The sequence below is a fragment of the Crotalus tigris genome, unplaced genomic scaffold, assembly GCF_016545835.1.
Source record: "Crotalus tigris isolate CLP2741 ecotype Arizona unplaced genomic scaffold, ASM1654583v1 scf7180000018030.5226217, whole genome shotgun sequence".
Classification (NCBI taxonomy): Eukaryota; Metazoa; Chordata; class Lepidosauria; order Squamata; family Viperidae; genus Crotalus; species Crotalus tigris.
In genome coordinates this window covers 3,063,614-3,080,337 of record NW_024096786.1, presented here as the reverse complement: position 1 = coordinate 3,080,337, position 16,724 = coordinate 3,063,614, and the positions used below count along the sequence as shown (strand labels likewise).

General features: G+C 37.9%; 1 protein-coding gene across 3 annotated transcripts in view; it reads right to left on the bottom strand.

The window, feature by feature from the left end:
• Window positions 1-16,724, bottom strand: part of GRM1 (glutamate metabotropic receptor 1) — a 195,700-nt gene that overhangs the window by 22,626 nt on the left and 156,350 nt on the right. For all 3 annotated transcript variants that reach the window (XM_039346855.1, XM_039346856.1, XM_039346857.1), the window contains 3 exons: window positions 12,938-13,106; window positions 8,764-8,890; window positions 2,680-3,610 (listed from right to left, as the gene is read on the bottom strand). In XM_039346855.1, the coding sequence (XP_039202789.1) occupies window positions 2,680-3,610; window positions 8,764-8,890; window positions 12,938-13,106 (1,227 nt within the window). The remainder of the gene's footprint in view (window positions 1-2,679; window positions 3,611-8,763; window positions 8,891-12,937; window positions 13,107-16,724) is intronic.

Here is a 16,724-nt window from a genome sequence, read left to right as displayed (position 1 = left end):
ATACAACTATTTTGAATTTCTACTATGGATAAAGACTGGATTTTTTTTTTAGCCGAGAAGAGATGGTATTTTGTTTCTTACAATACCTGACTCTATAAAATTGCCTCATTCTTTCTTATCCACTTCCATTTTTGTTCTCTAGCAGCTCTTATAAACAAATAGCCTGTTTCTGAGTCATGCCCATTTTGTATTGAAACGAACGGATATGAAATTATATTAAAATCTTTATTTTAAGATGTTTTTATAATAAAATCTTTTTTTGAAGGAAATTGTTTGCTCTCTTGACTAATTCTGTTAGCATTTCCTCCCCATGATAGTTCATTAATACATTCTGTTTGTTTCTGCAATAATCTGATTCTTTAAAAATAAAACTCTCCAAAATGTTTATTTTTATATGTATTTTCACACAAAGTAAACAGTCATAAATACTTTTTCCCTCAAAGTCCATAAGTTGTATGCAAATTCAACTATAAAAATAAATAGCATTTTAGTGCATTTTGGGAGATATTATGAGCCAGAAAGATAGGGGAATGGTTTTTAATTCTTCCAGTTTTTTATCTACTTCCATTTTTTTTTCTAGAACTAAATTCTCAGTGGAGTTTATGATGTAGTTTTTTTCAACGGCAAATGATCAGGACCTTATTGCTGATTATAAAATGTTCAATATTGTTATCTATTCTTCTCCTATCTCTAATTTGGCAATATTTATTGATATTCTTTGGACATTTTAATGCTGTTCCTTTGTTTTTAAAACTTAATAAATAAAAAGATAAGAATTATAAAATTATCAGAGTAATTATTTTAACATTTTATATTGGTCCTCGAAAAAGAACAAAAATGGTTTTAAAAAACCTGCCAGAAATATTGTGTTCCTCATAACATAACATTCCTCAAAGGACAAAAAATAATTAAGTATAACATTTACCTATTCTTGTACATGTAATCTTCCCAAATTCACGGCTCTAATGATTCTTCTGCGCCACTATTGTAACAAAAAACTAAATAAATTTTAAAAGTTTACATGGATTGCTATTTCAGGGCATTTTTTTTTTTTATCCTGGTAGTTGCATACCTGCTGTCTTGAGAAGATCCATTGCAATTACATTTCCAGAAGTTCCTGAACTGAGCCCTTCAAATTCTTAAGCTTTGATGAATATCAAGCATCAACTGAATTTTATTCAAAATAATAAAAAATAGCTTAGCTTACCATTACTTTCTATTCTAAGATGAACCACTTTTGTCTAATAATACCAATCTAGAAATAACACTATGTAGAATCCTATGAAATTACTCAAGTATGAATATTAAATTAAATTAGTTGGATCATGATAAGGATGGTAATGATAGTCTCAAATATCATCTCTATATTATATAGAAGTGTCTGTAAACTTTGTTTTATTAGGTAAGAAATTCATCTAATTGCCCTACAGTTACTTCTGCATATAATTAACATCCCACAACATTCTTTCCTAGTGTTTGAATAAAGGGAAAACCACAGAAAAGCCTCTATTAATTTCTTCTTTCAATGGAGACTGCATGAATAGAAAAAACTCCCAGGATTTTTCATCAGGCAGAGAAAAAATGATGGAGTGAATGAATCATAAGGTTCTGCCATATCCACACAGAATTCAGGGAGAGTTTTCTTAGAGAGTCTTGCACTATAATTCATAAACAATGTGAGGCGTATTTTTTCTAGGGAAAAGATTCAGCCAGCTGAAAGCTGCTGAAATACAACATTCATCAATCTGTTGGCTAAAGTGCTGTTCTGTGCACAGCCTTCCAACAACTTTGACAGATTTGCAGGGTAGTTTGGGTGAGTATTTTTGTTAAGCAGAACAAGAGTCAGAAAAACACTGAATTTGAAATGACTTTAAGAACCTTTCCAGGTGTCATATATTGGACTGTGAAAAAAGCTTATTGAGACAAAAGCACTCTTAGACAATTAAGACTGTTCAATTCAGTTTTAGTCAACCACTGAGCATAATAGAATCTCAGTTTATTAGAAAGGCCCATAATGTACAAGATGAAGTCAATACAGAGCAATGTCTCTCAAGACTGAGAGAGCAATCAAATATCTGTTGATTCAAAGAAGCAAGAGCAGGCTTAGAATTTAAACACCTGAGATAGTAATTCTTCTTTATGTACAGTATAAAGTTTCTTTCTTGTCTGTATTAAAGAAACCAATCTTGTGGCGTGATGCGTGTGAGTTTTCTACTGAGTATCTCATACTGAGTAAAGGCTGAGCATCTGGAGAGCTGAGATTTTCAGTTGTCTCTGTGAGAAGCCTAATGTATAAGTTAGTAAAGGTTTAGTAAATTCTTCATTGTGTGACTGTATTGGCACAGAATGAAAAATTATTGCAGATGTAAAAACAGCCTTTCCAAGATTTGTTGATAGTTCACTGTTCTGTCCGATTATTTTATATGCACATTATTAGTGAGCAGAAAACAAAAATCAAAGGAAACCAGAAAGGTTTATAAGACTGGAGATGATAAGAACATGTCAGAATATTAGACTGATTGCAGTTTCAGAGTAGCAAAGAGGAAGAACAAATCCCTATTTCAGATTTTGCTTTGCTTAGCTTCTTTAATGCAAAATATTTTTTTGAACACATAGGTTTTGGAAGAACAAGGAAGAGAAAAAGAGAGTGTTATAGAGGTGCATTGTCAAAGTACTTACTTTGGGTTTCCAGCGCCTGGCTTCTTTCTCCGGAATATGCTGAGGAAAGTGTTGGACCTACAAGGTGTCTTGCCATCCCCGACATGCATACGCACCACATCTGAAGTGGTGAAGGCACTGCGGACATTTCTTTCGGGCTTTGCAATGATGATATACATCTTGGGAGTGAACATGCACCCCAAGGCAACTGTCACACTCAGGCTCACGGCAAAGCAAGTTGTAATGATCTTGTAGTTGCTCCCAAAGTATATAGGTACAAAGGCAAGCCAGATGATACAGGTTGTGTACATAGTGAAGGCAATATACTTAGCTTCATTGAAATTGGCGGGCACGTTGCGAGTTTTGAAAGCATAGTAAGTGCAACTCATGATGAGGAGTCCATTGTAGCCCACTGGGGCAACCACACCTAAGTTGCTGGTGTTGCAGATCAGAAAGACTTCCTTGATACTGGGGTAGGAAAGGATGGGGAAAGGGGGTTCCATGATGACCAGTGTAATAACCAATGTCAGCTGTACGCTGATCAAAATGGAGGCAATGACCACTTGGGCCCAAGCACTCATGAAGCGTGGTTTGCGGGTGCAAATTTTTTTCTTGCTCCCTGCCAGAATGCGTGCAATGCGGTTAGTTTTTGTTACAAGGGCAGAATAGCACATGGCAGCGGAAAGTCCCACCAGAAGACGCTGGAGGTAGCACGAGGCGACAGTGGGCTTAGCAAGGAGGGTGAAAGGGCATATATAACCAAGGAAGATCCCCGCAAGTATTATGTAGCACAGCTCCCGGCTAGAGGATTTGACGACAGGGGTGTCCTTGTACAGTGCAAAGATAAGGGTAACAAACATGGTGACGAGGATGCCCAGGCAAGAGAAGACCACAGCTACAATGGACTCTATGTCACTCCACTGCAGATACTTTACAGGGATAGGTTTGCAGCCTACCGGATAGAAAAAAGAAAAAGAAATGATTGGATGAGCAGACAAATATAGCAAAATAAAAAGCTCCTTTGGGATCATTAAAGAGCAGTTGCATAAGAGAAGTGATCCTGCATTCATATCAAAACAAGTGATTTTTGCACAAAAGACAGTGAAAAGCTTCATCTAATTATGTCTTTCCATTGGTAGAACAAAATCTGCCAACAGAATAGATTATCCTTCCTCCTTCCAGCTCCCTGGGTATTTGCTAAATCTGCTCCAAGAATTTGGACAAAAGAAAGAGGAAACGCAAGGGAAAGCCTACCACATACAGTAACTGCAAGTCCTCTTGTGTATCATTGTTGTAATTTCTTACTCCACATAAAAAAAGAACAGACTCTTCTTAATTTTTCATGGCAATTTGAAGAAGAGTTTAGTTCTCAGAATCTATTTATTTCTAAACTGTATACTTACAACTTCAAGGTCAACGAACATCCCCAGGACAGCATTCAGACCAAATAGATGTTAGTTACAGTTTCTATTTAGTAATACACAGACAAAATTAATTCTCCTGCCAACATATTTATTCAGCTTCTGAGACATTTACAGTATATAAGACAGTTAGATAGCAGAGGCATTTCATTTTTAAAGTGGCTGGACATTTTGATTATTACTAGACAATATGCCTGACTATTAAAAGCAACATTAAGAATGGATTTTTAAAATTTTAAATAGATATCATGCATTTCAGTCCTTATTCTACTTGACAGCATTATCTATGTAATTATTTGTCTGCATCACTTGTAATCTGGACAGCCAGAAATCCAGCAGTTTCAGTTTCATTAATTGTCAAGGTAATGTATTTTTTGTTTGTTTGTTTTACCTAAATGAAACTCTGCATTCACTTTGTAGAAAAAACAGGGATAAAAGATCTACTAGGTTAAGGGTACATGAGTGGGATACATCATCTTATTTATGCTGATTGCCCAGTTTAGGTGCTAATTTATTTGGTCAACAGTCATGAGTTCGATAATGTAGGCATGAGTATGTAAAGTTTTAAATGAATTATAAATGCCTACTGAGCAGAAGAAAAAACCAAATAAATTTCCAAGAAATATAGGAGTTGGATGGTTTAAAGCAGTTCTTGCCACCTACAATTTTACTCCCTCACAATGTTCCAATAATCTCAATGCTACTCTGCAACTATGATACATGTGGTGAAAACTAGCTGTAAATTTTAAACTCTTAAGAATATACAACTACTTCAAGTTTCGGAATGCAGAAATTGTATAACATCAATCTCATTTATGATCTGACCACCCAAAATAAACGCCTGTTCTTTTTTTTTTAAAAAGAAAAGTATTAATTCAAATTATTTGTAGTTTTCCGGGTGGTATAACTAACAGCAATGTGCATACACATCAAATTCCTACTAAGGGTATTGCTGGTGCTTTTTTTCTAAAAAAAAAAAAAAAAAGGTGCCGGAACTCACACACTTCATATAACCCGCCTTGCCTACCCTACAAGGTTCCATCCAAAAAAGGTGCCGGAACTCTGTTCTGGGCGTTCTATGAGAAAAAAAGCCCTGGGTATTGCTAAAAACATTCCTGGATTCCTATCTTTTCTCCAGGAACACAGTAGCAAGAATAGCAACTCCTGTTCATATTTTTCCCTATAAGAATCTTGCACCTGTACCTTGTACCTTGTATGTAGCTGATTGGGTTGAGAGAGAAAAGCTGACCCAAATCCATCCAGTGAACTTTCATGGTGGTGGGAACTTGTGTCTAACCTGTTATAGCCTAGCATTCTAACTACCATGCCATATTGGTTCCTGACCCATACAGCAGGCAGACTGAGCAGCAGGCAGAAAGGACATGAAGATCTCTTCTGTGTCATTCTTGGGGTGGGGTGGGGAGAAGAAGGGAATAGCAACTGGAAGCAAAGTATAATGAATGCTTTCATCCTTTCTTTTCCTAGGAGTAAAGTGAAGGGAATATTAATGTGATTGATCAGGGGTAAATATGGCTTGGATTTTTTTTTTTTAGTAAGCTTGGGTTTGTGTTGCAAATCCATTGGGTTGTGCTAAGTGTCTCCTACCCACGCCAAACTCTGTGCTGTTTAACCTAATTTCCATTTTCAGATGTACTACTACTACTACTACTACTACTACTACAATTGCAAAAGGCGGCCTTACTAGGAACTGCTTCCATCCTGTGACGATATCTGTAATACCATCAAACATCCACATCTGCCTATCCCAGGTCCTGGGTAAGGACTCGATAGGTAGACAAAATGCCAAATCCAGTCTGAACATCTGGCTGACTGTGCGATGATCCCATAATAATAATAAAGTTGGAAGGTACCTTGGAGGTCATCTAGTCCAACCCCCTGCTCAGGCAGGAAACCCTATACCATTTCAGACAAATGGCTGTCCAGTCTCTTCTTAAAAACTTCCAATATTGGAGCATTCACCGCTTCTGGAGGCAGGTTGTTCCACTGGTTAATTGTTCTAACTGTCAGGAAGTTTCTCCTTACTTCCAGGTTGCTTCTCTCCTTGATCAGTTTCTATCCGTTGCTTCTTGTCCTGCCTTCAGGTGCCTTGGAAAATAGCTTGACTCTCTCTTCTTTGTGGCAGCCCCTGAGATATTGGAATACTGCTATCATGTCCCCCCTCGTCCTTCTCTTCATTAAACTAGACATACCCAATTCCAGCAGCCTTTCCTTATATGCTTTAGCCTCCAGTCCTCTAATCATCTTTGTTACTCTTCTCTGTACTCTTTCTAGAGTCTCAACATCTTTTTTACATCGTGGTGACCAAAACTGGATGCAGTATTCCAAGTTTAGCCTTACCAAGGCATTGTAAAGTGGTATTAATACTTCACGTGATCTTGATTCTATCCCTCTGTTAATGCAGTCCAGCACTGTGTTGGCTTTTTTGGCAGCTGCAGCACACTGCTGGCTCATATTTAAGTGATTGTCCACTAGGACTCCGAGGTCCCTCTCACAGTTACTACTATTGAGCAAGGTATCCCCTATACCTGTACATTTGGTTTTTCTTGCCTAAATGTAGAACCTTACTTTTTTCACCATTGAATTTCATTTTGTTAGATAGCGCCCAGTGTTCAAGTCTGTCCAGATCCTCCTGTATCCTAAGCCTGTCTTCTGGAGTGTTGGCTATTCCTGCCAGCTTGGTGTCGTCTGCAAATTTGATGATTTCCCCGTCTATCCCCTGGTCCAAATCGTTGATGAAGATGTTGAAGAGCACTGGGCCCAGAACAGAGCCCTGTGTTCAGAAATGAATTTAAAGGCCATAGAGTTATTTAAGGGCTGGTAAGATAGGTCAGGTAACGGTATGAGGAAATGACCTTGGGAGATAAGGAGGTAGAGCTGTAGCCTAGTCAAGTCTGATAAATGACATCTGAGACCAAAGGAGGGGTAAGGATAAAGATAGCATCTCAGAAGGCACCATCCCTAGTTTTGGGGAAAGTAAAAGTAAGGAGGGGGGAAGTACTTTCAAACTTGCAAGTTTCTGTTACTGTAACCCTACCAAACACTATAAAGATAGTGTTAATACTCATAGTTTGTGTTTGTTATATTAGCTACCTGAAAGGCTGATGATTTCTAATCCTAGCGGCTATGATGCTTTGAGTAATTTTACATTATTCCAGCTGTAAACATTCCAGAAGTCAAATAAAGTTCTCATCCTATCATAGAAACTCATTTGCCTCCATTAATATTCTCTGTAGTAAGATATATGCAATTTTCATGTGGAAGATGAAATATTACATAACAATCGACTGTCTGAAACTAACTGCATGTATTATACTGCATGTATTGTGACTTTTTTTCATTCAGAATTTCTAAAGGTAAAGGTTTCCCTTGTCCAGTCATATCTGACTCTAATGCTCATCTCTGTTTCTTAGCTGAGAGAGCCAGTGTGTTCCATAGACACTTCCTTGATCACATGGCCAACAGCAACAGAATGCTGTTACCTTCCTACTGAAGTGGTACCTATTTATCTACTTGCATACTTGCGTGCTTTTGAACTGCTAGGTTGGCAGGAGCTGGGGCAAGTAAAGGGAGTTCACCCTGTCGCGCAGCACTCAGGTCTTCAACCCAGGCCGTCAAGCTGACAAGTTCAGTATTTTTAATCACTGAGCCATCACACTCCTTCAGACTTAACTTGGAATGATGGCTTCTTTTGACTTTTTGAAGAAATTCAGTGTTCCTTTTTGCTTTCACTACATAATTTTAACTGATGCCATTGATTTTTACCTTGCTTATAAATTATCCTAGTAGCAATCCACATTGTGTTATTGTCAGATGCTCCCCATGATGTTTTCTTTGAAAATTGTGTTAAACTTCAATTGAACTTAAATGCAAAAGCTTACATTCATATGACTCCTATTCCACAACAGCTGCTTTGCTTGCCAATTTACTTTTGAATGTCAGCTACGATTCACAAAACTGGTTCAGCTAGAATCAGAGGACAATGACAAGGTAGACTAGGAAGGTCCAAACAGAAATTTGACCTACTTTCCTCTGAGATTCTTATAAGAGTTCTGCCACTTGACTAAACGACCTAAAGTAGACATCATGAATTGCCTTTAAATAACAGAGTGAGAAACATACAACAGGAGGATTGTATACCCCTTTCTTTCCTCTGAGGATCACAGCTGCCCGGAAGATAATGCCTGAAGTGTACATCCCCATGTCGAAGTATCAATCTACAGGTAGTTCTCGTTTAGCAATCCCAGTTGATAATCTGTGGGACTGGTAATTCAGTTGTTAAGTGAGGCAGTTGCTAAGTGAAACTGTTACTGTGATGATCTTACTTCAGCTTTCTTTTGCTTTACAGATCTATGAATGTCATAAATGTGAGGAAAGGTGGCAAAGTTACTTTTTCATCATTGTCATAAATGCGAATGGCCACTAAATGAGGCAGTTGCTAAATGATGACTGCTTTAGGGACATTGATTGTTTTTTTTTTTTTTGTACGTGCAATCAGACACATATTTTTGTGACTGTCCAGGTATTGTACTTTTTCTGTCTATTCATTATACACCTTGCTTTGAAATTGAATTTAAGGAGGAAAATGGAAGATAAATAAGTAAAATAAACATTATTATTTTGGAGTAGTTATTGTAAGACTATTATTGTAAAGATTTGCTCATACCTGTCAGCTCATCATTAGGCCACCATCCCAGTTCACAGGCTTTGCATGTGAACTCATCTTGCACAAATTCATTCTCCTTGCAAGCTGTACAAATCCAGCAGCAGCTCACTTCTCCCTTCCTTATAACCTACAATAAAATTAGAAATTCGTTTTTACATGAAAACCTTTTAACGTGATTTCCGAACTTTAGGCATGAAGTCAGCTGGGGGACCTTGGAACAGTCCTTCTCTCTCAAAAAGGAGGAAGGCGAGAGCGAGGGGGAAGAGGAGGAGAAGGAGAAGGAGAAGGAAGGAGGAGGGAGGAGAAGGAGGAGGAGGAGAAGAAGAAGAAGAAGAAGAAGAAGAAGAAGAAGAAGAAGAAGAAGAAGAAGAAGAAGAAGAAGAAGAAGAAGAAGAAGAAGAGAAGGAGGAGGAGAGGAGGAAGAGGAGGAGGAGGAGGAGGAGAGGAGAAGGAAGAGAGAGGAAGAAGAAGAAGAAGAAGAAGAAGAAAGAAGAAGAAGGAGGAGGAGGAGGAGGAGGAGGAGGAGGAGGAGGAGGAAGAGGAGGAGGAGGAAGAAGAGGAGAAGGAGGAGAGGAGGAGAGGAAGAGGAGGAAGAAGAGGAGGAAGAGAGAAGAAGAAGAAGAAGAAGAAGAAGAAGAAGAAGAAGAAGAATAAGAAGAAGAAGAAGAAGAAGAAGAAGAAGAAGAAGAAGAAGAAGAAGAAGAAGAAGAAGAAGAAGAAGAAGAAGAAGAAGAAGAAGAAGAAGAATTGTCTCTCTAGCAATATAGTGTATGACATTATGAATACAGTCTCATAAAGTAATAGCAATAGACAAATTTTAAAACCTTTTATCAATGACTCAACTTATCTGGGCTAAAATAGATCTTCTGCAAGTAAAAACAAAGTGCTTGAGGCTTTGAAAGATCTGTAGCTCCATAACAAGACTCAAGGCTTTTAATCTAATTGTCCCAGGGCTTCTTACCCTGGCATTCACCAGAAAAAGGAGTCAAAGTAGCAGAGTCAGAGAAGATCTCATCCTAAAACTATTGACAGCCAAGTTGATCTATAACACTCATCTATAAAACAAAGGTTTATCCTGTCTGACTCTAGGGGGTGTTGTTCATCTCTGTTTGTTTTAATTAAAAGTTTTACAAATTACAATATAAACCCGCCCATCCCCTCCCCCCCTCCCCCAGTTCCCAGAGCGATTACAGGGTAACAAATAAACAAACATAATCTAGCTAACATAAACCAACTAAACTATCAATCAAAACCATAATACACTTTAACTCCTTCTCAAAACAAATATTAGCAAATTAAGACAACAATAATAATACAATTAATACTATTAATAATTATCTAAAATCTCTGTTTCTTAACCGATGGAGCCAGCATTGTCCAAAGACCCTTTTGTGGTCGTGTGACCAGCATGACTGTACACCAGTGCATAGGTGTTACCTTCCTGTTACCTTCCCACTAAAGTGGTACCTATTTATCTACTTGCATTTGCATGCTTTCGAACTGCTAGGTTGGCAGGGTCTGGGGCAAGTAACGAGAGCTCACCCCATCATGCAGTGCTCAGGTCTTGAACCTTGGCTATCAACTTTCCAGTTGACAAACTCAATGCTGCTGAGCATTGAGTGCTCCCTGCCATCTATAATAATTGCACTCATATATTACATAATCAGAAGAAAGCAATATTTTAATTTAGCACGATATGCAAATCCAGTTCAAGTAAAGACTGAGTTGCAGAGGCTAATTGTCTGTTGCAACATAGGGTCATTTTGTAGGTCAAAAGAATTGGAAAGTAAAAGAATTGATAACCTCAAAAGTATATCTTGATTGAAACATTAATGAATGAAAGGTAATATACATGTTCCAGGATAATGTTGCAGAACCCAATCTGGGTTGGTCACCATACGCTACTTGAGTATTAGTTAGTTTCTAAAAATATGAAAAAGATTTTGCATTTGAATCCTCATTAGAGTCCATTTTTTGGAGTAAAGAAACTCTAGTTGAGACCTGACAACATCTTTAGCTAAAGCAAGGTCAGTATCTTCAATTGTAGCCAGTTTGCTTGTCTCCTCCTTTCAAATAAAAGGATAATTCAAGAAGAGACAATAAGATTTTGATGGAAGGACATAGGTCAGGTGGGTTTATTTTGATCTCTAATGAAAACATTAAAATTACCCATTTTTGGAAATTGAACAGTGCAGGTCCTTTGTTTTTCTCAAAGAACTAAAAAAGGACAATCCAATGTTATATGAAAGAGCAAATAAATAACAGATAGTTCACTAATAAATATTCCCCTTCTGTAACACTGCAGCTTTTTATCAGCCATCCTGCACCATGTAAATGGAACCATTGTTCTGTCAAGCTAAATTTCTATACATTGTCTGATTCTCATAGGTTTTGGTTTTTTGTTTTTTTTTTTGCTTCATGCCAAATGAACATGGTGGGTAGCAAATTGTTTTTATCAAGATACAAATGAAGTCAGCAGGTAGAAGTTTTGTTTGAATGGAGATTTTGTTTTGCAGCTCAAAGCTACCTATGATGTGGGAACAGGGGAAATGCAGTATGTGGTGTATACTTTAGTCTCCATGTAAGGGAACTGGAGTTATATAACATAATTAGCTACCATATTGTTCAGTAAATGTTACATTATAGGTTATGATATAGCAATAGCACTTAGACTTATATACCATTTCATAGTACTTTACAGTCCCCTCTAAACAGTTTACAGGGTCAGCCTATTGCCCCCAACAATCTGGGTCCTCATTTTACTGACCTCAGAAGGATGGAAGGCTGAGTCAATCTTGAGCCAATCAGGATCAAACTCCTGGCAGTGAGCAGAGTTAGCCTGCAATGCTGCATTCTAACCACTGTGCTACCAGAGCTCTGTAGTGCCAGATATGATCTGTTCACTCAGAAAAAAAAACTCATGGAAAGTCTTTTTAATAAAGCAGAAGGCTCTGGCTATATTTCTTTATTCAAAAACAGGAATACAAACACTTATTAGAAAATGAAAGAGATAATGTTCGTGAAACAAATAGGATTTCAGTAGTAGGATATGATAGGAAGCATAGGGAAACTGGACGACAATATATTTTAAGGAGAACATCTCATTTTCAGCCCAATTTGTAGTTATGACTAAGCTAGGTTTAATAAAAGAGCAATTGTGGCAGCACCATCGCCCCTAGTAATACCATTAAGACAGGACTGCAGGTGGGACAGAATGAACATGAAGGTCCCAACTAACACTTTTTGAAGTAAATAAATTCACATTTACCATTCAATAAAAACACCCCTTTCCTCCTCTCATCAGATCACCAGGAGAAACTTTTCAAGCTAGGGAGACAAATATTATCAGCAAGAAACCTAAGAGCGACTAAAAATGCAGGATTAAGATGGTAGCTATGAGACAAAAATGTTCTATTTACTAGTATCTTTAGGGAAGATAACCTTGCTGAATAAAAACATGACAAAAAATAAGTGTTTGAAAACACCTTGAAGGAAGGACTTGAATACTGCAATTGTATCCAAGATCTCTGGGACTAAACATCCCTGTTGGTGATGTGATATGATTTAAAAAGAAGAAAAAGAAGAGCTTAAAAAATGCCACATATTCTGCATTTCTTAAGGTAAAGTTTATGACATCTAACAGAAAGAAAAATGAGTCATATATACTCTGCAAAATCTGGGATAACAACAAAAATTGTCCACAGACTACTGTAAAATGTTTATTATTTTTTAGGGCTGGGCAATCTTCTGGATTTGAAGAAGAAAATATGAGAGGACCTGGATTAGCTTAAGAGCCGCCATGGTGCAGCGGTTAGAATGCAGTATTGCAGGCTAATTCGGCTGATTGCCAGCTGCCAGCTGCAATTCAGCAGTTCAAATCTCACCGGCTCAAGACTGACTCAGCCTTCCATCTTTCCGAGGTCGGTAAAATAAGGACCCAGATTGTTGGTGGCAATATGCTGACTCTGTAAACTGCTTAGAGAGTTCTGTAAAACACTGTGAAGCAATATATAAGTCTGCTATTGCTATTCCTATTATAGTACTATTGGGAATACCTTAAACCACTGTGTCTTTTCCCAGGATCAAGTGTCCGCCATGGGGGGTCAAAGGCAGGAGCCCAGAAAATGATTACATCTATTTTATTCAACAAAAGTACCTCCATAGGAACAATTACCTTAATTTGACCTTTCAAACACGGATCACTACATACAGACCGGACCATTTCAGTTTTGTTCATTTGAATTCGGTTATCATCGATATTCAAGACTCCTTGATGCCAAGTCCCGATGTGGACATAATCATAATGGTTAGCTTCTATGTGTTGCAGGTTCATGATGTCATATCTAGAGAAGAGAAAGAAAAAATGTCTAATTTTAAAAAAAATTGTCCCAGGCATTAACATCTCATATTTTCCCCCCTCAGTCAAAATAGAACAAGCAGCTTCCTACCAATACACAATTTAACATCACTTTGGAAATTTAACATTTTGGAAAAAGTGCAAAGAAGAGAAACTAAGATGATTAAGGGGTCAGAGACAAAAACTAGACTAAGCTGTTGTACATCACCTGTCGGAGACAGTATAAGTTCTCCTACTTGAGAAGAGGGTTGGACTAGAAGACCTCCAAGGTCCCTTCCAGCTCTATTCTATTCTATTCTATTCTATTCTATTCTATTCTATTCTATTCTATTCTATTCTATTGTTCTTTCTCATCTCCTGAAGAAGCAGGTCTGTGACTCAGCATGTAGTCCTCAATGGAACTACAGCAACATGGAGACAAGTATGCTGTGGGATACCTCAGGGTTCTGTCATTGCTCTTCAACATCTTCATACAGGTAGTTCTTGACTTATGGCCACAATTCAGCCCAACATTTCTACTGCTAAGCAAAATAGTTGTTAAGTGAGTTTTGCCCCATTTGACAACCTCTCTTGCCACAGTTGTTAAGTGAATCACTGTAACTGTTAAATTAGTAACACAGACGTGAAGTGAATCTGGCTTCCACATTGACTTTGCTTGTCAGAAGGTCATAAAAGGGGATCACATGACCCCAGGACATTGCAACCATCATAATATGAACCATTTGCTAAACATCCAAAGTTTGATAGGGATACTGCACTGGTCATAAGTGTGAACACTTTTTTCAGTACCGTTGTAATTTTAAACGATCACTAAATAAATGGTTGTAAGTCAAGGATTACTTGTAAATGATCTTGATAAGGAGACAGAAGGATTGCTCAGCAAACCTGCAGACAACACCAAGCTGGGAGGAATTGCTAACACTTTGGAAGATAAGACTCAAGATTCAGAAGGATCTTGACACATTTGAGCACTGAGCGCTATCCAAAAAGATGCAGTTCAGTACTGTGAAAAGTAAGATTCTACACTTGGGCAGGAAAAGCAAAATGCATAAGTATATAATAGGTGGAACCTGGTTCAACAGTAGTTAACTGTGGGAGGATTTAGGTGTATTAGTGGACCAACACTTAAGTATCAGCCAGCAGTGTGCTTTAGCTGTCAAAAAACCCGATGCAGTTCTAGGCTGCATCAATGGAGGGATAGCATCAAAATCATGAGAAGTGATAGTACCACTCTATATCACACTAGTGAGGCTACACTTGGAATACCGCATCCTGTTCTGATCATGAGCAAAGTGCTCCTCTGGATATGTTCCATTTAGTAGCTACTCAAAGTTTCCAGGAATTTCCATGTCTGAGCATTACTACCCTCATTTAAACCAGATACAATAAAGATGCAAGATTCTTTTTATTATAACCAGTTTCAATTCTTTTATTATAACCAGTCTTTCTGCAGAGTTGATTCCTGGTGAGATTTACCTAATAGGCCTTTCACATAATAATTGTTGGCTTGTATGTAATGATTTATTCCCTTTATCAGTACTTGAAAGGAGTATCCTATTCTATATCAGAGATACAGATTTTGAGAGCACATTTCACTTTTATGGAATTACTGGGAATGCGTACTGTAAAATGTGCTAATTCACTCCTCTTGGGGCAATCAAAGATGTCTTGTTATAAAATGCCAAGTGAAAAGCAAATTAAAAAATGCTTTAGGAGAAATGATTAACAACCTGGAGATGTGAATAAATAAAATATGGTGATGTATTAAAAAGAGTAAAAAAAAAGTAAAGTAAGTATGTGTTGTCTTCTGGGTAAATTATATAAATTATACAGACAAATTATACAGACCGATTTCTATAAGCAACAAAATGATAGTGAGGCAAAACCAGTTATCTATTAATCTGTGGGGTGCCTGTGAACTTTGCTTTTGGCAAGGAACTGCTTCATTCTAGATAGGTCAATTCATATTGAATTTCCTAAGAAAGATAGTTTTAGAATTGTACAGTCTATCTAATTGTATATCCTAATATAGGAAATTAGATGCTTATGAGATAATATTGGCAAGAAAGCTGCGTTTTAAAGGCCTTCACATTATTGACTGATCCAGGGAACCCTAATGGTTTACAAACAAACCATGAATTAATCCTCCTCCTGCTGCATCTGTCTGATGAATTTCCATAGGACTGGAGGAGATGCTACCCCCTTTTGCTACTGACATGTAAGAGAAGTCCACTTCTGTTTCAATCTTCAAATTTCCTGCCTTCTGTAAACAGAAAGCTAACCTATTCATCTTGAACTGCCCCCAACCTGTCTTTATTAAATGGGTGGAAGTCTAAACAATTTAGTATTTGCTCTGACTTAAGGAAGTTACATAGAATGCAAACCAAGAATATTGGGACTAAAAAACTAAAAATTAAAACCAAAAAACATCAACAATAACAACAGCAACAACACATCTGATATCGCAGTTATAGAGAACCGAAGCATACAGCTGATTGATACCAGGAGATGCCAGAGTCGAAAAAAAAGAACTGTAAAAAATTACAAAATATCACAACCTGGCCATCGAAACTGTGCGATTATGGATGAAATGTGTAACAGTGATACCCGTTGTCATCGGGGCATTGAGAACTATGTTCAAAAAACTTTGCAAAATACATCAAGAAACTGCAGCTTCCTGCAACAACTCCAGCTATGTTACAAAAAATTGCGCTACTCGGAACATCTTACATTTTAAGGAGGTACCTGGTGGACACCTAGGATGCTGGGAGCAACCCGTGTCAACCATCAGCGCCAGCCAATTTGAATGTTCAGTTGACTGAGGTTCATGTCTAATGAATAAAAAATAATAATAATAAAGTTGGAAGGGATCTTGGAGGTCATCTAGTCCAATCCCCTGCTCAGGCAGGAAACCCTATATCAGGGCTGTCAAACTGCCGGCTTGTGGTCAAATGCATCATGCCGAAACCGCACTCACCCCATTGCCGGCAATGGAAAAAAAGTCACGACACATCATGACACGTCATGTGATGTTGCAAGTTTGACACCCCTGCTCTATACCATTTCAGACAAATGGCTGTCCAGTCTCTTCTTAAAAACTTCCAGTATTGGAGCATTCACTGCTTCTGGAGGCAGTTTGTTCCACTGATCTATTGTTCTAACTGTCAGGAAATTTCTCCTTAGTTCTAGCTTGCTTCTAATAACTGGGCGTGGCTTTCATAAATCAAGTTTCAAAAGGAAAAGACCACAACAGAGCCTGAGGCTTGAGGCATGAGCCAGAAATGCTCTGTTGTCTCTTGGTTTCCATTGCCTGGATGTGTTTGCACAAGACCAACCAAGTCAGCCTCCTTGCTTTTGCAGGCTGCCAGGAAGTGTTCCCTGCTCAAAGACCTCCCTTACAAAGGATTTCTGGAGCTAACTCACACTTCTTCCGCTTATCAGCGAGAACAAGACTTATGCAAAAGGAAGTAGTGACAAGATGTTGAAACTAATGGAGCAGAATAGAAAAAAAAGAGAAGGAATCACTAGCAAGTCTAGACAGACAAGCAGGCATTTGAGAGAGAGAGATGAGAAAAAAAAATGTTGTGGGTGGCAGACAGAGAAG